We start from the raw sequence: 21,351 nt of genomic DNA, 5'->3' as shown, positions 1-21,351 counted from the left end.
GGGATCAGATACCTGACATTTGTTTTCTCACTCCTTATTGTGGAGAGCAATCTGACTCTGACCAACAACGTCCAAGACCCTGGACTTGTATTTGAGCATATCCTTGACTTAATGGGGCTGGGGCCACCGAACTCAAGGCTCCCTCTCTCGACTTAGAATCCCAACAGAGTGGAAGCAGGCCATTCAGCCCATCAAATCCACACAGACCACCGAAGAGCATCCCACCCAAACCTAGCACATCCCTGTGACCCTGCATTCCCTGTGGCTAACTTACATATCCCTGGGCACTATGGGTAAATTTAGCAAAGGCAGAAGTGGGTACTGCAAATGCTGGAAATCAGAGTCGAGATTAAAGTGGTGCTGGAAAAGCACAGCCGGTCAGCCAGTATCCGAGGAGCAGGAAAATCGATGTTTCGGGCAAAAGCCCTGCATCAGGAATGAACCTAAATTTAGCATGGCCAATCCACATCTTTGGACTGTGGAAGGAAACCAGAGCAACCTGAAGAAACCCACACAGACACAGGGAGAATGTAAACTCCACACAATAGCCCGAGGGTGGAATTGAACCCGGGTCCCTGGAGCTGTGAGGCAGCAGTGCTAACCACTGAGCCAGCGTGCCGTGCCCCACTTGCCTGAGGGGCCTGCCATGATGATCTTCCTGGCACTGAGCATCAGGACAGTGAACCTGGTATCGCTGGCTGAGGGGGCAACGTACAAAACGGGTTCAGGACAATGCAAGTTGGCATCTGGACATGGGTGTGCAAGGTTCAGTCTGTGATTGCAAAGAGGCAACAGAAAAGCAGCGTAGGAGAGATGCTAAATAATTATTATTTAAATTGTTTGCATGTGGGAGCCCAGCTTTATATAGGTGTGAAAGACCAGGGGATGAATGCTATTTTTAATTAAAGCGAGTAGCTTCACTACATCATTAACGACCGACTAATCAAACCATGGGCTTGAGATCTTTAAGGCTGCAAAGACATTGGTCTGCTAATTAATAACTCCAAATAAAACTGGCGTTGACCTGTTTTATTAAAAAAGCACTTCCACCCCAGAGATAATTAGCAATGAGTCAATGTGTGGGCAGTCAGTGGTGAGGACATTGGTGCAGGTGAGACAATAAGCTAACAGGCAATTAACACAATATAGATTTCAATGGTCATGACTACATGGGTGGATAGAATATGCTGGGAATACTAGGCATCCATCAGGGCCAAAAAGAAGAGTTCATGTTTCAGGTGGATGACCTTTCAGCAGAATTGAAGGGAAGATGAAATTCTAACAGGTTTAAAATGAGAGAAACAGGGAAAAGGAACAAAACAAAAGGCCTGTGATATGGTGGGGGAATGCTAGTACAAAAGGTTTCATGGTACTGAAGCCAAAGAGACTGGCAATGGATAACGTAAAGAAGCAAACGATGTATCCAGGTGAGGTGTGAATGGCAGGATAACAGTCATCTGAACCTCACATGAGAGAGTAACGGAAAAAAACTGAACAATGTGAAACAAAAGGGCTATGATCGAAAGGCGTTGAATACAAGGTTGAGAACTGAAGGGTATCAAGTTGAAAGATGAGGCGTGACGTAAAGGTATAGAAAACAGGAGCAGGTGTAGGCCATTCGGCCCTTTGAGCCTACTCAGTCACTCGTTATGACCGGGGCTCATCATCCAACTCAATCGACTATTTCTGCTTTTCCCCCATATCCTTTAATCCCTTTGGCCCCAGATGATATATCCAGCATCTTCTTGAAATCATACAATGGTTTGCCCTGGACTGTTCTCTGTGATTGAGAGGATCACCACAGGGTCACCATTCTCCGGTTGAAGAAATTTCTCTTCGTCTCAGTCTTACATGGTTTATCTCAGGACCTTCGACGGTGACCCTCGGTTTCAGGGGAGGACTACAATAGTGAGAGTCAGGGAACTCAGGGCCCTACTTGCAGACTGAACCAAGGTATCCCACAATGCACAGAGGAGACTGCATTAAAGGCAACAATTAAAGAGTACTAAATTGAAGTTAAAAATTGCATAAAAACAGGTTATAATCTAACAGGTTTATTTGGAAGTCCAAGCTTTCACAGCGCTGCTCCATCATCAGGTAGCTAGTGGGGCAGGATCGTAGGACACAGAATTTATAGCAAAAGATCATCGTGCCATACAACTGATACAATGTATTGAACAAACCTAGTTTGCTGTTAAGTTTTTCATTTCTTCGAATGGGTTACAGATTTCGATTCAGTAATATTTAATCCCAGAACTTCTTTCAAGTCACATTCGTGAGATAATTTAAGAAACATATTAATGTGTCCTATGAACCTACTCCACGAGCTATGTGATGAAGGAGTGGCGCTCCGAAAGCTAGTGCTTCCAAATAAACCTGTTGGACTATCACCTGGTAAAACCAAGGACTGCAGATGCTGGAAACCAGAGTCGAGATTAGAGCAGTGCTGGAAAAGCACAGCAGGTCAGGCAGCATCCGAGGAGCAGGAAAATCGACGTTTCGGGCATGAGCCTGATGAAGGGCGATAGCCTGGTGTTGTGTGATTTTTAACTTTGTCCACCCCAGTCCAAAACCAACACCCCAGTCCACATCAATGTTACTAAACTGAAGGCAGTACAATCAGGTCACATGGTAGGAATGGTTGGGGATGTCACGGTTAGGGTGTTCAAAGTAAAGTCAAAAAATGTGCCACTGGAAAAGCAGAGCAGGTCAGGCAGCATCCGAGGAGCAAGAGAGTTGATGTTTCAGGAATGAGCCCCTCATCAGGAATGTGAGAAAAGATCCATCTCCAACAACTTGTTTTATTCATTCGTAGGATGAGGGTATCACTGGCTAAGCCCAGCATTTATTGCCCATCCCTAATTGCCCAGAGGGCAGTTAAGAGTCAACCACATTGCTGTGGGTCTGGAGTCACATGTAGGCCAGACCAGGTAAGGATGGCAGTTCCCTTACCCCAAAAGGCATTAGTGAACCAAATAGGCCTTACCTGAAAATCAGCGATGGATTCATGATCATCATCAGACTCTTACATTTTTAAGAGATTTTGACTCAATTCAAATTCCACCATCTGCCACGGCGGGATTCGAACCCAGGTCCTGAGGCAATACCTGTGTTTCTGGATTAACAGGCCATCACCTCCCCCAAAAGGGGAATGGCTGCAGGAACAGGAGGGAGTGTCGGAGATGACTGACGATAGGACAACCAGGGTGTCACAGAAAGATTAGATTCTCTTGGAAAGTTGAAAGGCTCGGCCGAGGAAGGAGTGTTTGTTGGCAACATTACAGAAGAGTTGTCAGAAACAGTGGAGGATAAGTTGCTGAAATCAGAAGCTGATTGAGCCTTGGTTAGGCCACTTTTGCAATACTGAGTTCAATTTTGGTCTCGCTGCTTTAGGAAGGATGTTTCTAAACTTGAAAGGGTTCATAGAAAGATTTACAAGGGTTGGGAGGGTTTGAGCGATAGGGAGAAGCTTGAATGGGCTGGTGCTGTTCTCCCTGAGCATCAAAGTGACTGGAGAGAAGTTTATAAACTCATGAAGAGCAAAGATAGAGTGAATAGCCCAGGCCTTTTCCCCAGGGTAGGGGAGTCCAAAACTAGAGGGTATAATTTTAAGGTGAAAGGGGAAAGATTTAAAAGGGGCCTAAGGGGCAACTTTTTTACACAGAAGGTGGTGTGTGTATGGAATGAGCTGCCAGAGGAAGTGGTGGAGGCTGTCACAATTACAACATTTAAAAGGCATCTGGATGGGTATATGAGTAGGAAGGGTTTGGGGGGATATGGGCCAAGTGCTGGCAGGTGGGACTCGATTAATTTAGGATATCTGGTCAGCATGGACAAGTTGGACCGAAGGGTCTGTTTCTGTGCTGTATGATAGGTGAGGACAAGGTAACTAAAGTGTCTTAGTTACTTTGACGCCTGTTTTTTGCCCTCATTACAAAACCAGCTAAGATGCAGAAGTGAGGTTTAGATTTTAGGTGGGAGTTATTTGGTTCGACTGGAGAGCAAAAGGGCGATGTGCTTCCTGCAAATAATTAGAATGTGCAGTTTCAAATAAACCATGGGGCAGTCTTACCCAGGCAAAATAAGTTTGAAAAAACCCATCGGGGCATTCATCACGGAGAGTTACTAACAATTAGGAGAGGTTGTTTAGAAGGAAAATGGCAGCTGCTCCAATGTTATCCTTGTTACACATCGGCCAAACGTAATATAAGTCACAAACTAACCCCCCCACAGCAGTAAGGGCTTCCCCACAAAGTAATGGTGCATTTCAGAAACCTTTAAATACTGTACAACCTTGCTCTGTTGATGAACTATTTTGGGAAAAGGAGCTTCAAACAACAGGATTTCCGGGTCGGGAATGTGTCAGCGTGCGGTTTACAAAGAGGGCAGCCCTGGATAGATACCGCTCAGGAAAAGCTGCCCCATTTTTCAAAGTGACATTGAGTGACAGGAAAGATCCCGTTAGCGAAAGGCTGGAGAGGCTGGGAACTTTCTTCACTGGACCGTAGGGGGTTGAGAAGTGGCCTGATAGAAGTTTATAAGATCATGAGGGGTATAGATAAAGTTAATGGTAGACGCCGCTTCCTTAGAGTGGGGGATTTCAAGACGAAAGAGCACGTTTTTATCCTGAGAGGAGAAAGATTTTCAAAAGACATGAGGGGCGAATTCCTTACACAGTGGATGGATTACGTATGGAATGCAGTTCCAGTGGAAGCCATGGATCCGGGTATAGTTATAATGTTTAAAAGGCATTGCGGTAAGTCCATGAATAGGGAAGTTTCGGATGGATTAGAGCCAAATACAGGCAGGTGGGACTAATTTAGCTTGGGATTATGTTAGGCATGGGTTGGTTGAACCAAAGGGTCTGTTTCTGTGCTGTATGACCCTATGACTCAATCTGAGGAGCAGGTTAGCAGGACAAGGAGGCAAAGATTGCAATTTTTAACAGGCATGGGAGAGGCGCCAACAATCCCGTCTATGTTGGCGCACACCTGAGGGCCCAAGCAGCTCAAAGGGAATGTGTTTTTGTATAGAGTCGAAACAACCAGGACCTGGGAGATCTTGTGGCAGATTATAATCATCACGTCTGACTTGGCTATTTAATTTTAATTCTTCACAAGATGTGGATGTATCTGGTTGGACCAGTATCTGTAAGTCTGCCCAAGTTGTCTTTGACAGTGACTGCCCTTAACATCAAGGCAGCATGTGATTGTGTAACAGCAAAGGACCCGGACAAAACAGAGTCAAAGGGAATCAAAGTGAAGTCTCCCCGCTGGTTGGAGTCAGACCTAGCGGTCATGGTTGTTGGAGGTCAGTCATCTCACTCCAGGACTTTTCTGCAGGAGTTCCTCAGAGTAGGGTCCACAGCCCAATCATCTTCAGCTGCTTTCATCAATGACCTTCCCTCCATCATAAGCTCAGAAGTGGGGATTGGAGTGAGGTCGGCAGGTGGATCTCATAGAATATGAGTTCCCTGACTGGGGCTGTTAATCTGCATCAATTGGGGAGCCCTGGCTGACAGATATAACAGGAGTGTCAGGGGTTCTGTTCACTCTGAGAGCTGGCTCTGAGGGAGCTGGGTCAGTGTCAAATAAAGGGTGGCATGTCATGTCATCTTCAAAAACCATGGACCCGAAACCACCACTCCCACCCCCACATACTTCCAACATAGCACCCCCACACTTCAGAACCCTTTTGTTTTAGCATACACTTTAAACCTACATTGCCTCTCCCAGCTATGGATTTCTATTTGCCAGCTGTCTGCTGATTCTACCACCCTATTGTTATGGACCAGCCCTCCTCAATATATCTTAAGGTAGTCTAGACCTTAACTTTGTCTTATTTTAAACGTAAATGTCAGGTGCTGCGTTCCAGATGCAATTCGACTGGTCAAAGTATTCAACATTAAACAACACATAATTTATTCAAACCCTACAGTTACAGTGCAAGCAAAATAAAGAAGGGCTTGGAATAACTTAACTCTATTGGAAAACTTAACAGAATAATCGAGGCAACAACTATTACTAATTAACTATAGTAACATCTCCTAAACACACCCCTTGCCAAAAAGGCAAAGTCAGAAACAGATTGTCTCCCATGTAGTCTGGCAGCAGAGAGAGAGAAAAATATCAAGTGATAACTCAGAGGCAGTGACAGCCAGGAGACATTTACTGTAGCTTCCAACCATGTCGAGACTCCCACAGCAACTGTATAAAACTAAACCTGAAAAAAACTAAAGAAAGGTAGAAATCCTGGTCTGTGAGTGCTGGACCACACCTCCTCAGGCTGCTTCTATTGTTCCAACCTTTTAAAAAAATCCCAAGGCCTCGCAAGTTGTTTATCTTCTTATCGTCACCTGTCCCCAGTCTCTAAAAGAAACCAGGACAAAACACTCCTCTTAAACTACTGCCCAGTTGTAGTCAATCCTCACTTTGAGCCATACCCCCAAGCTTGGCATCATCAGCAAGTTTCACTCTGTATTTATAAAGTCACTGTTGTCCCATTCATTAGAGAGAGAGAGAGAGACGACTGATGGTGGTTTAACCTGAAGGGCACCAGATCTCAAGTGAGGGGAGAGGTTGCGAAGGAGAGACCTTCATGGTTAGCTCAGCTAACACAGGAATTGAACCTGTGCTTTTGGCATCATCCTACATCTTAACCAACTAAGCTAAACAACCTCCTATTAAATTTAAACTGCCTTTAAGGATCCAAATGGTGTGTAAATGCCAAAAGCAGTGGGCCTAGCATTGAGAATCTTCCACATCGATTACTGTCTTATTAAGAATCACAAGATAGTTGAATAGCCACTTGGATGTTCAGCTTTTCCTGACCATTTCCTCAGGATAATAGGTCCCCATACTCACAGTTACACAAAACCAGAACTGACCCTTACAAGTCCCCTTGGCTAGTTTCACATAGATAGGCTTTCCCTGCTGATTGCCTGTTCACTCTTTACATGTGGTAATATGATACTGGGCAATTACAAGTTGTTACCGTCAATGGGAGCATTAACTCAGTGCTTATCATTGGAGTGAGAGTGTGTGGAGCAGATACATCCTCTCTGACACTACACTACCCACAGATTAGAAAGGCAAGATGATTTGACACCTGTCCTATGGATTGTGGCTGAGTCAACTAATGGTTTCCAAATTCACAGTTCACTGCTTATTGGAGTTGTCTTCGTGTAGGACGACAGTCTCTCAATAGATGGATCACCCATATATCTGTGGTGCTACTGGGACTGAACAACATTGCCTGTAACATGTAACAACAGACGCTGTTAGATACCAGGCAAACCCACTCTGTATTTATCACCAACATCATCACCTGTCAGGTACTTTAGTGGAAGCATGTGTGACGATACAGTGGCTTTAAGAGTGTATTTTGTCCTGGTTTCTTTTAAGACAGAGATTGAATGAGCAGTCTGTGATAACGTAAACAGCTTGGAGGGGGGGGCCTTGAAGTTTTTTTAAAGGTTGGAACAATAGAAGTAGCCTGGATGGGTGTGGCCAGCTCTCACAAACCAGGATTTCGCAGTTTTGTTTTAGCTTTTAGCCAAAATTGTTGGAGTCTTCAAGAAGTAGAAGCTATTTTTTTCCCATCTCTCAGTTCCATCTCGAAGCTGGGGTTTCTCTTCCTTGCTCATTCCTGATGAAGGACTTTGGCCCGAAGCGTCGAATTTCCTGCTCCTCGGAAACTGCCTGACCTACTGTGCTTTTTCAGCACCATTCTAATCTAAACTCTGATCTCCAGCATATGAAGTCCTCACTTTTGCTTAGTTTCTCTTCCTACTGCAGGTGTTGAATGTGAGAAAATCTGATTTCTGAATCTGTCTTTTTGCCAAATGCTATGTTTATGGGATGCTCCTATATTGGAAAAATTAATTAGTAACAATTACCGTATCTATTATTCTGCTAAGTTTTCCAACAGAGTTAAGTTATTCCAAGTTCACTACTCTCTTGTTGGAATTTAACCAAAGCATTTGAATAAATTGCGTTTTGCTTAATATCGAACAGTCTAATCAGTTCAATTGCACCTGGAACAGAGCACTTTATGTTTGCCTTTGTAAATAAGAAAAAATGAGGGTCTAGGCTACCTTCTTAAAATATTTTGAGGGGGTCTGGTCTGGTCTGGTTCACAACACATGACCCACTGGAAACAGGTAAAATTGTCTGAGTTAAACAGCAGACATGGGAACACCATAAAAAATGCTAAGTGATCATTAGGCCAAGAGCATTCAAAATTTAGGAATTCATAGCATTGTCAGACAGCTCTGCACATAGACCTCCCCACCAGCCTAGTTCTGCAGCCCGTAGAGTGACATTAATTTAATTTAATATAAGCCACACCTACAATATGACTGAGAAATGGGGCTTGCTCTCCGGTATCCATTTTGCATGCAAGTATAGCAGGCTGCACTAATTTACCACACAGATGATAAATATTCGATTGAATGAAACCTTTCCATTTTGCTGGAAAAATAAATCATCAATATTCTACATCTGAAAAAATGCTTTAAATTACACAGATCTGTGGGTTGGCAACGTGTGGAAAGCTGCTTTTGATCTTCTTAAAAGGGTTAAGAACAGTTTCTTCTTATTGTGTCAGAGACTAATTCAATGTTGGAGGATTCAATCTTTGAAACTGTTCCAGTGGTTATAAAGTACTTACTCATACCTCACCAGAGCCCAGAGCCCAGAACTTCATGTTATCATGCACTGGATTTTTTTTCAAGGAGGAGAAAGTGAGGACTACAGATGCTGGAGATCAGAGCTGAAAATGTGTTGCTGGAAAAGCGCAGCAGGTCAGGCAGCATCCAAGGAGCAGGAGAATCGACATTTCGGGCATAAGCCCTTCTTCAGGATTCCTGAAGAAGGGCTTATGCCCGAACCATCGATTCTCCTGCTCCTTGGATGCTGCCTGACCTGCTGCGCTTTTCCAGCAACACATTTTTCAGGTTTTTTTTCAAGTGTCTGGTAAAAAAAACACTTCACATGTACGTTGAACAATGTAAGTGTGTCAATTTGGATATAAGCCTGTTGGTAAAACAGAATTTATGACACCTTTTCCTTGTAGTTAGAGTTTATTGACTTCTCAGTCACTCAGCTCATTCCACACCTTGGACCACACATTCCCCCAGTGTATTTACTCAGTAACTTAATCAGTTCACCCAACCAGAAGCTTAATTCTTGCTAATCAGACAGGAGGGAAAAGAAATTTCAGTTTCTGGAAATTAAAATGCAAATCCTGGAAATAATCTTCAACTTGGTATTGAGGTGTCCAATTCAAATGTTCACACATACAAAGCCTTCGGAACATGTTCACTCCCTTCAAGCTATGATAATGCCACTATAAACACAGATTCTCTCATTATTTTACTAATTGGGTCGGGATTAAATAAAGGAATGTGTCATTAAAAATGAGAAAGCTGCTGTTGGCATTAAGGAAATTTGCATTAACAACTTAAAGTCATTAAATAGACAAGTTGCTCCTACAGACAGCTCAAAAAAGAATCAAATCCATTCCTTGGTAATTATTTAAATTATTATTACAATAATCTATTTTATTTCCCTACACTTGTGCAACAGTTTTGTATTGAGTTAATTCAGTGCAAGCTTTAGTGTTTAACATCTCACCTGGAGTGGTTGCGATCACTTTCAGAATTTGGAAGTGCTCCCAAATGTTTATAATGTTGAGACATGACCCAGTTTAACAAGTTCAGTCACAAGTCTGTAGCATGCAAGAGGAATGGGAGAACAACAATAGAACACCATGAACAGCTGAGGCAGTAGCTGCAGGGAACTGGGAGGGAGTCAGAGGCAGGTAAAGCCCCAATTTGTTGTCTGCAGCTAAGTCAGAATGAATTCTTACCTGGGATTACTGAAATGGTTTTCAACGCTCTCAATACTCTGAATGTTCGAAGAGCTGAAACATTACCTAGGTGTACAAATGATGTTATGTACCTGTAGAATAAAACCACAGTTATTTGAGATAGCATCACAATTCATGTCAGTTAGTATGTCCTTTTCCTATTTTTGTTTTACACTGTCACAGAGCACAGGAAAGGGCCCTTCGGTCCATCGAGGCAAAGGTGAGGGCTGCAGATGCTGGAAACCAGAGACTTGATTAGAGTGGTGCTGGAAAAGCACAGCAGGTCAGGCAGCATCCGAGGAGCAGGAAAATCAACGTTTCAGGCAGGAATGAGGAAGGGCTTTTGCCTGAAACGTCGATTTTCCTGCTCCTCGGATGCTGCCTGACCTGCTGTGTTTTTCTAGCACCACTCTAATCTAACCTTTGGCCCATCGAGTCTGTGCCAGTCAAAAACAAGCACCTGGCTATTTTAATCCCATCTTTCAGCATTCAGCCTATCACCTTGTATAGCTTGGCATCGCAAGTGCACATCTAAATGTGTTACAAAGAATTTAGTACACGGAGAGGACAGCCAGACCAACTATTCTGTGCAGGTTAAGGTATCACCCAAATCTCCTCTTTATCCAATAACACCCATTCCTTTCCCTTCTTGCCAGTGTGCAGCCTCCCCTGCACTGCTCGCCTCAACTATTTCTTTTAATAGAGAATTTGACATTCTATCCGCTCTCCAAATGAGCACATTTCTCTGGCATTCCCTACCGGATTCAGTAGTAACTATTGTACATTGAAGGAAAGGGCCTTCCTTGTAGGCTACACTGTATGGGGGAAGATGGACTGCTCATCCCTCCCTGTGCCCCCCACCCCCCCCCCCCCAACCCCAGACAACTCCCAGCCTGCAAGGAAAGTCAACTGCCCTCGGTGTGATTAGGGGTGGTCAATGCATCCTGGCCTAGCCAGCGATATCCACATCCCAGGAATGAATGAATTTTTAAAAAGCCAACTCGTGCTGCGCGAACGTTAAGTTGCTTAATAGTTAGACCGCCAAATCTACAGCCACTGGATATCAAGGACCCTACAGGAGAGATAAGGCAGAAAGTAAAGCTCATGTCTGACCCTAAGAGTTCAATACTACAAAAAGCCACAAAACGAAAGGTGAAATCAAAAAAGAAATTAAGAAAACAAAGAGAAGGCGTGAAAGAATATGGCATGCAACCTTAAGGTGAAGTCAAAGGTGGAATTAGGCTGCTGAGTGGACCTCTCTAACTTCAAATAATGTTGATCTTGCTTTGTGGACCTCGTGTGCAACTGTTAGCTCGTATGCCTCACTCCGTCTAAGCTTCCTGTGACCAGTATGTCCTTGTTTGCTGTGATCTGCCTGTACTGCTCGCAAAACAGAACGTTTCACTGTACTTAGGTACAGGTGACAACTTCAAATCAAATCAAATTATCCATGCATTAATTGTATGAGGATAAACAAGCAGAAAGCAAAGCTGATAACAATGTGTATATGTGTAGAGACGGAATGTGTTGGTATTATTCTTCATCAGTACTCTGCATGTGTCTTCACCAAAAATAGGGAACAATGCAGGTTTTATAGTATGGAAGAGAAGTGTAAAGTATTGATGTGGTAAACATATGGACAGAGGAAATTGAATTGAATTGAATTTATTGTCACGTGTACCGAGGCAGTGAAAAGTTTTGTTCTTGCGAGCAATACAAATGTTAGTGGGATTAGTATTTGTGAAGCTGAATAAATCACCAGCATCAGGTAGAAATACACTAGTCTATTAAAAAAAAATCAGAGAGCAAATAGCAGAGGTTCTGAACCTCATTTTCCAATCCTCATTGGATACAGGTACAGGGCCTGAAGATTAGAGGCCTAATTTTCCAATCCTCATTGGATACAGATATGGAGCCTGAAGATTAGAGGACTGCTAATGGTGTACCTTTCTTTGAAAAAGCGAGAGAGAGATTGAATAATCACAGATCAGTCTGTCCAACCTCAGAAGTGGACTAACAATTGGAAGCAATCCCAACAGATAGATCACTTGGAAAAACAAAGATTAATCAGGTATGGTCAGCATAGATTGGTTAAAGGAAAATCCAATCTAACTAATTTGATTGAATTTATTTGAGAAAGTAACAAGAAAAATTGATGAGGATTTAAGTTCAGGAAACCAAAGTGTGGAAAACGTTTAGGTAACCGTGTGAAATGATAAAAGCAAGATGTTACTGATAGTATCAACCCAGGAGGACAGAGCAGAAAGAAAGAATATCATCAGAGATTTTAATGTACATATTGACTGGAATGGTCAGATCAGCAAAGGAAGACAAGACAAAGAGTTCATGGAGTGATCTCAGGATACCTTCTTAAAACAGTATATTCAGGAGCTAGCCAGAGAGTAGGCTACACTAGATGTGACATTTGCAATGAAGGCATCCGTGGGTAGCAGTGATTATAATATGCATGAATTTTATCTTCAGCTTGAGGAAGAGTGGGAGTGGGTATGAGACTCTGTTTGAAAGATTTAAATGAGGACAATTGTAAGGGCATGTCTGGAGAGCTGGCTAAAGTGAATTAGCAAATTAGCAATAGGTCATTGAGACATAGAAACATAGAAGGCAAGAGCAGGGGGAGGCCATTCAGCCCTTCAAGCCTGCTCCGCCAATCGTCCAACTCAATAGTCTAATCCTGCTTTCTCCCCATAACTTTTGATCCCATTCGCCCCAAGTGCTATATCTAGCCGCCTCTTGAATACATTCAATGTTTTGGCATCGACTACTTCCAATGGTAATGAATTCCACAGGCACACCACTCTTTGGGTGAAGAAATGTCTCCTCATCTCCGTCCTACATAGTCCACCCTGAATCCTCAGACTGTGACCCCTGTTCTGGATGCATCCACCATTGGGAACATCCTCTCTGCATCTACCCTGTCTAGTCCTGGTGGAATTTTATAAGTCTCTATGAGATGCCCCCTCACTGGTTTGAACACCAGCAAAAACCAACCCTCACCTAGTCAATCTCTCCTCATATGTCAATCCGCCCATCCCCGGAATCAGCCTGGTAAACCTTCACTGCACTCCCTTGAGAGTAAGAGCATCCTTCCTCAGAGAAGGAGACCAAAAATGCAGCCAATATTCTAGGTATGGCCTCACCAAGGCCCTGTAAAAGCACAGCAGATCAGGCAGCATTGGAGAAGCAGGAGAATCAGGGCTTATACCTGAAACGTCAACCCTCCTGCTCTTCGGATGCTGCCTGACCTGCTGTGCTTTTCCAGCCCCACACTCTCGACTCTGATCTCCAGCATCTGCACTCCTCATTTTCCCCTCACTGAGGCCCTGCATAACTGCAACAACACATCCCTACTCCTGTATTCAAAACCTCTCTCAATGAAGACCAACATACCATTTACCTTCTTTACTGCCTGCTGCACCTGCATGCTTACCTTCAGCGGGTGGTACACAAGGACACCCAGGTCCCACTGCACACTTCCCTCTCCCAATTTACAACAATAACCTCACATTTATCCAAATTATACTGCATCTGCCATTGATTTGCCCACTTACCCAACCTGTCCAGATCATGCTGAAGGATCCCTGTGTCCTTGTCACAGTTCATCCTCCCACCCAACTTGGAAATCATTTGCAAACTTTAAGATGTTACGTTTTGCTCCCTCATCCACATCATTAATGTATATTATGAATAGCTGGGGTCCCAGCACCAGTCCCTATGGCACCCCACTAGTAACTGCCTGCCAATTTGAAAAGGTCCCATTAATTTATACTCTTTGTTTCCTCTCTGCCAACCAGTTTTCTATCCATCTCAATACACTTCCCCCAATCCCATGCACTATAATCTTGCACAATAATCTCCTTTGTGGGACTTTGGCAAATGTCACCAGGTCCCCAGAACTGCAGTGGCAGATATTTAAGGGGATATTTCAGAATACACAGAATAGACACATTCCAACAAGGCTAGACCCAATATCCGTAGTTAACTAGAAAAGTTAAATATTTGTGCGGGGGGGGGGGGGGGGGGGGGGGGGGGTAGGTCAAAAGAGTATGAAAAACTGTGAAGTCTGTGCAAAAACTTAAGGAAGAGGGAAGAATTAAGGTACAAGAGAAAGCTATCCAGACACATAAAAAGAGAAAGCAAGAGTTTCTAACAATTCTTTTCAAAGCGATAACAAAGCAATGTTGATTTTACGGAAAATCAGGTTGGAGAATTAATACTGTAAAATAAGAAAAGTGAGTTTAATGGATATTTGACATCAGTCTTCACTGTAGATGATATATGTAACATTTTATCAGCAGTGATAAACCAGTAAATGGAAAGGATGGAGGAACTCTAGAAAATTACAATCACCAGGGAAGGGGTACTGAACAAATTGTTGGAACTATGGGCTAAGACTTTCCCGAGTCCCAATGGACTCCTTGAGTCTTAACAAAGGTACAAGACACTGGTAAGACCACACCTGGAATATTGCATACAGTTCTGGTCACTGCATTATAGGAAGCATGTAGAAGCTTTGGAAAGGGTTCAGAGGAGATTTACTAGGATGGTGCCTGGTATGGAGGGAAGGTCTTACGAGGAAAGGCTGAGGGAACTGAGGCTGTTTTCATTAGAGAGACAAGGGTGAGAGGTGGCTTAATCGAGGCATTTCAGATAATCAGAGGGTTAGATAGGTTGTACAGTGAGAGCCTTTTTCCTCAGATGGTGAAGGCTAACATGAGGGGACATAGCTTTAAATTGAGGAGTGATAGATTTAGAACAAATATCACGGGTAGTTTCTTTACTCAGAGAGTAGTAGGGGTGTGGAATGGCCTGCCTGCAACAGTATTGGACTCGCCAATGTTAAGGGCATTTAAATGGGCATTGGACACACATATGGATAATAATGGAACTGTGTATGTTAGATGGGCGTCAGGTCAGCGCAACATCGAGGGTCGAAGGGCCTGTACTGTGCTGTAACATTCTATGTTCTATATTCTTTACTGTTCATTGTGTCAAGGGGTTCATAGACGCGGGAGGAGCAGACACACACATCACGAGGTGAAGAATAAGAATGGGAACTCAAGAAATGTTTTCACCAGAGATAAATGGAGTACCAAGCACAAGTCATTCCCTGAAACAGTACAAATTGAACCAAGAGATAATTCACCTCTGGAAAGAATTAGTGTTGTGTGAATGTGTTAACAAAGTTAATAAATGAGATTTATCAGTCCAAATGAGACAGGGTTTGTTAGGCTTCCTGTTCTGAGAGAAGCTGACAATTGTAAACAGAACCATATACTCCTCTTAAGACTATGCAAATGAATCACAATTGTCAAATCCTGATAAAAAGTGAGATGGATACCAAATCTTTATTGCAGATTTGCAGCTGATTATATATTCTAAAGGACTAAAGACCGCAAGACTGCTGTGTTTTATTTATATACACCCAGTTACATTGGTGTTGAACAAGCATCAAACCTTAATGAGAAAAGTCATCATGTATTGCCTGAGTGCAGGAAAGCACAATATTTAAGGAAGGATGGGAATGTGTGTCAGGCAGTTCGGAGAAGGTTTACCAGACTAATATCTGGAATGAGTGGGTTGATCAGGTTAGGTTTCATTCCACTGCAGTTTAGAGGAATGAGAGACAATTTACAGAGTTATACAACACGGAAGCAGACCTTTGCCCCAGCTCATCCATGCTGGCCAGACATCTTGAATTAATCACAGCCCATTTGTTAACACTTGGTCCATGCCCCTCCAAACCCTTCCCATTCATATACCCATCCTGATGCCTTTGAAATGTCAAAATTGTACCAGCTTCCACCACTTCCTCTGGCAGCTCATGCCATACATGCCCCACTTTCTGCATGACAATGTTGCTCCTCTGATCCCTCTTGAATGTTTCCCCTCTCAGCTTAAACCTTTGTCCTCTAGTTTTGGATTCCCCTACCCTGGGGAAAAGATCTTGGCTATTCACCCTATCCATGCCCCTCATGATTTTATAAACCTCTATAAGGTCTCCCCTCAGCCTCCAACGCTCGAAGGAAAACAACCCCAACCTATTGGGCCTCTCCGTGTAGCTTAAACCCTCCAACCCTGGCAACATCCTTGTACATCTTTTCTGAACCCTTTCAAGTTTCACACCATCTTTCCTACAGCAGGGAGACCTGAACTGGTCAGTTTTCTAACTTTGGCTTCAATGTACAGCTGCAACATGACATCCCAACTCCTATACTCAATCCACTTATCAATGACAGCAAACATAGCAAATGCCTTCTTCACCATCCTGTCTCCACTTTCAAGGAACTATACACTTACACCCCAAGTCTCTTTGTTCAGCGACACTCCCCAGGACCCACTCATTACGTGTATAAGTCCTGCCCTGATTTGTCAAAATGCAACACCTCACATTTATCTAAATTAAACTCAATCTGCCACTTCTGAGCCCTTTGGCTCATTTGATCAAGATCCCGTTGTAATCTGAGGTAACCTTCTTCACTGTCCACTACACCTCCAATTTTGGTACCATCTGTAAACTTACTAACTATACCTCTTACGCTCACATCCAAATCATTTATATAAATGATGAAAAGTAGAGGACCCAGCAGCAATCCTTGTGGCACACCACTGGTCACAGGCTTCCAGTCCGAAAAACAACCCTCTACTCCCACCCTCTGTCTTCTACCTTTTGTATCCAATTGGCCAGTTTTCCCTGTATTACATGTGATTTAACCTCACTAACCAGTCTACCTTGCGGCTGATTGAATCATATAAGATCCTGAAGGGTCTTGACAGAGCGGGAACATCTCGAAATAGGAGCCAATATTTAAAAATAAAAGGTCACCCATTTTGTACAGGGATGAGGAGAAAGGGGTCTTTGTCTTTAGAATTCTCATCCAAACGTGGTGAAAGCAGTGTCTTTGAATACTGTTAAGGCAGAGATGAACAGATTCTTGGGAATCAAGAGGGTAGACAGGAATGTGGATTGAGATTACAATCAGATCAGCCACGATTTTATTAAATGACAGAACAGGTTCAAGAGACTGAATGGTCTCCTCTGCTGCTAAACACTATATTTATGTGTCTGTATGTAATTGAAAATCCAATCACCTTTAGCCAGCTCGGACTGATGGTCAGCTTATCTTCAAATAATAAGTCAAGCTGCACATATCGGAATTTTTGGAGCACACATGGGATATTTGGAGAGTTTCTGCTGATCTTAACACTATTTTCAGTTTGAAACAATAAGTAAATTATTTAATGACCCTGTGGAGGACTACTGTCTGTTACGAGTCCTGCACAACACGATATTGCACCTCAGCTATAGACCCTGTTGTGTCTGTTATGCCCCCTTTTGTTTTAGTTTTAAATCGATATTGTGTTTAAACAAACTAGCAGCTGCCTCAGGCCGTTTGAGACTGAACCAGTGATGGGAAAAGAGCAACAAGGTCTCTCTGATGGCTAATGTTCTTGATCTGGTATGGGAATTAAGTTATCCAGAGCAATAAAGCAGGCTCCCTTACATTCCAAAATGTGATTAATTCCTAACTGTTTGCAAAGGCAAAATTATAATTTCTGCTCCAAACTGCAGCAACTCTCTGCCATACTGGCAAGATTAAATTCAACATTTTGTTAATAGATTTTTTTTGTCCTTTCCAAATATCTCCTTTGTCATACTCCTGTGTATCATAGAACATAGAATAGCCCAGCACAAAAACAGGCCTTTCAGTCCACGATGTTGTGCTGAACATGACACCATGTTCAGCATAGCATAATCCCTTATGCCCTTGGTCCATATCCCTCATTCATTGCATATCCATGAGCTTATCTAAAAGCCCCCTTAGATGCCCCAATCATACCTGCCTCCACCACCACCCCAGCAGTGCGTTCCACACTCCTACTACTTTCTGTGTAGAAAACTTGCCCCTCACATCTCCTTTGAACTTGCCCCCTCTCACCTCAAATACATGCCCCTTAGTATTAGACATCTCAACTCTGAGAAAAACAATTCTGACTGTCAGCTCTATTTATACATCTCATAATTTTATAGACTTCTATCAAGTCTTCCCTCAGCCTCTGCCACTCCAGAGAAAACAACCTGAGTTTTTCTAGCCTCTCCTTATAGCTCATACTCAATATCCCTGACACTTCATGCAAGTGCGATTCTTCATGGTTCAATCAGGCAATTTTCTCTGCAACAATGGAAACTGGACATGACCAGCAGCAGGATTCCTAGTCGATTTTCTTTATTAGATTCCCAACCCACAGGCAGTGCAGCCAATGATGTGCTTATACTGGGATCAACTCTCCTCCTGTACAGACCTGAGAATTCCCTGAGTTGTACACCTCAGCACCACAAGCTACATGCTGTGTTTAAGTTGGTTAACTGTAACTGAATGTTCACATATTATTGAAACTGACAGACCAAATGTGCTAATCTTCTTCCCAATATCTACAAATAGTAAAAGATGGCAAAGGAAGGATGGCTAATTAGCAACAAAATAGGTGGACTCATACTTGGATCCGGGGGTTAAGCTGTGGCATTGATACTTTACATCTGTCTTTACCAAGGAAGCAGAGAGGTTCATCAAATCATGAGGGGCATAGATAGTGTTAACTATAGCTTGGCCCAAGGATGGAGGGATTTCAAGGAGAAAGTGAGGACTGCAGATGCTGGAGATCAGAGCTGAAAATGTGTTGCTCGAAAAGCGCAGCAGGTCAGGCAGCATCCAAGGAACAGGAAAATCGACGTTTCGGGCATGAGCCCTTCTTCAGGAATGGAGGAATTTCAAGACTAGAAAGGATACTTTTAAGGTGAAAGGAGAGAGATTTAAGAAAGACATGAGGGGCAAAGTTTTTACACAGAGGGCGGGTTGCATGTGGGGTGAACGTCCAGAGGAAGAGGTAGATATAGACCCAGTTACAACATTTAAAAGACACTTGGATAAGTATACATGAACAGGAAAGGTTTGGAGGGATATGGGCCAGCAGCAGGCAGGTGGGACTGGTTTAGTTTGGGACTATGTTTGGCTTGGACTGTTTGGACCCAAGGGTCTGTTTCTGTGCTGTATGACTCTGTGACAAGCCCAGCAATGAGACCAGTGGTGGGGAAACTTCTAGAAACAGTTATTCAGGATAGCATGAATGATCATGTGGACAAAAGTAGGTTAATTAAGGACTGTCAGCATGTATTTCCTGAGGGAGAATCATGTTTAATTAACTCGCTGGCATTCTTTGAGGAGGTACCATGTGGTGTTATGTGGTGTGCATGGACGTTCTAAAGGCATTCAATACAGAGCCACACAACAGGCGTGTGATAAAAGCTACAGCTCAAGGAACAGAAGGAACCCGTAGCAGCATGGATATAGAAGTGGCTGAATGAAGGGCAATGGCTATTTTTCAGTCTGGAGGGAGTTTGTATTGCACGTGCCCAGAGCTGGGACCATTGATTTCCCTGATAGATGTTAATGATTTTGGAGTGCAGGTAGACTCTACAAAACTTGGAAAATTGTCAACGGCGAGGAGGACAACGTAGAATTTCAAGTAAACTTTAACAAGTCAGTGGAGTGGGCAGAAAAGTGATAGACAGAGATCACTGCAGAGAAGTATGCATTTCAGCTGCAGGAAGATGGGAAGACAGTATAAAATAAAGGCTACTGTTATAAAGGATGGCAGGACGCGAGAGACCATGGTGCATATGAGCATGAAGCATTGAAGGTGGTCGGACAGGTAAAATGAGCACCTAATTAAGCACCTCGTATCCTAGGCTTAGTTAATCAGGTCATATAGTGCAAGAGCAAGGCGGGTCTGCTGCATCTCTATAAGCTAAACCTTAGCTTGAGCATCATGTACAGTCGGGACACCACCCTGTCGGAAGAATGGGAACACATTGGAGAGAGGTGCAGAAGAGGTTTATAAGAATAGTTCCAAAGTAGGACTGTTCAGTTATGAGGACAGATTGGAGAGTTTGGGATTGGTTTCATTGAAGAGGAGAAGGCTGAGGTGAGATCTCAAAATCAGGAGAGGTTTGGATAGAGTAGACAGAGAAAAAAAAGCACTCAAAAGATTCAAGAGCAAGAGGGCACAGATTTAAAGTGATTGCAAAAAAGAGGTAAATCTGTGGTAAGAAATGCAAGGACCACATTTTTGTTTTGACCCGTGGAGTGAAAATGGGGGAAAGATACTGCTTTAAACCAAGGAAACCTTGAAAGAAAAAGCGATAGTTTTACCGGAACTCAGTGTGTGTGGTATCTACAATGTTGCTTTATTCGAGCAGTTACAGAGGATACTAGACCACCACCCCCCTCCTGCACACCCCACCCACCCTCGGCATCATGTGTATGCCTCAGGAGTATTTTCCCCAGAGTAAGTCTTTTGATTAGTTTTTTCGATCAGGACCAGTTGCTGTAGGCTTAGGAGGGCTCACCGTAATAACAAACACTTCTGGGCAAGTGGCAACAGCTATAGACAGTATAGAGACAACAGAAAAGCAAGTCCAAGCTAAGATAAAACAGGTCACTCTCTCTCTCTCTCTCTCTCTCTCTCTCTTTCTCCTGTGTGAAAATATAACAGAAAATCTTCCAGTAGCTGTTCTCACTTGCTATGTCCCTGCAAGCTCCTTTCTCTGCAAATTCCATTGATGAAAGAAAAAAGAGGAAGGTAAAAAAAAACAATCCCCTTCAGAAAATATGAATCCTCAATCAGTGGAGACAGACTAAGAATCAGGTGACTCACAATTTGGTGTGCTTGGTTAAGAGGCAAAAGTGGTTGAGAGAAATCAACTCATCGATATCTGTAATCAGAAACTCTACGGTATGGAAATAGTCCATTTGGCCCATCACATCCACACTGACCCCTCGAAGGGCACCCTACCTGAACCATGCATTGCCCATGGCTAATCCACCCTCGCCTGCACACCTTTAGACAAGGGGAGGAAACCGGAGCACACCCACACAGACACAAAGAGAATGTGCAAATTCCACACAGACAGTCACCCGAAGGTAGACTTGAACCCAGGTCCCTGGTGTTATAAGGCATCAGTGCTAACCACTGAGCGACTGTCCTGGCCCCAAACTGTTCACCTGACCTTTTCTCTTTATTGTGTAAAGGTAAAATACTGTGGATGCTACAACGTGAAACAGGTAAAAAACAACTGGAGAAGCTCAGTAGGTCTGGCAGCATCTGTAGAGAGAGAAACAGAGTTAACGTTTTGAGTCATTCAGAACTGAAAAAGTTTGAAGTTTTTTTCAAACATTAACTCTGCTCTCGTCCCACAGATGCTGACAGACCTGCTGAGATTCTCCAGCAATTTCTATTATTTGCTTCAGATTTCCAGCATCTGCAGTTTTTTTGTTTTATTTTATTAATGACAAACGTCAAATAGTCTGCTGGATGATCAACACATGAGCATTACAACACGATTTAAAAAGATACAGAGAAATTTCTAGAAGCGGTTGGGGGGGGCGGGTAGGGGTGAGGTGG

The 21,351-nt window shown here is 43.2% G+C and overlaps 1 protein-coding gene across 1 annotated transcript in view; it reads right to left on the bottom strand.

The window, feature by feature from the left end:
• scn5lab (sodium channel, voltage gated, type V-like, alpha b) overlaps window positions 1-21,351 on the bottom strand; it is a 367,399-nt gene that overhangs the window by 298,142 nt on the left and 47,906 nt on the right. The window contains exon 6 of the mRNA XM_060825166.1: window positions 9,871-9,962. Within this exon, the coding sequence (XP_060681149.1) occupies window positions 9,871-9,962 (92 nt within the window). The remainder of the gene's footprint in view (window positions 1-9,870; window positions 9,963-21,351) is intronic.

The sequence above is a fragment of the Hemiscyllium ocellatum genome, chromosome 5, assembly GCF_020745735.1.
Source record: "Hemiscyllium ocellatum isolate sHemOce1 chromosome 5, sHemOce1.pat.X.cur, whole genome shotgun sequence".
NCBI lineage: Eukaryota > Metazoa > Chordata > Chondrichthyes > Orectolobiformes > Hemiscylliidae > Hemiscyllium > Hemiscyllium ocellatum.
The sequence above is the reverse complement of the archived record's forward strand: the minus strand, read 5'-3'. Positions and strand labels throughout refer to the sequence as shown.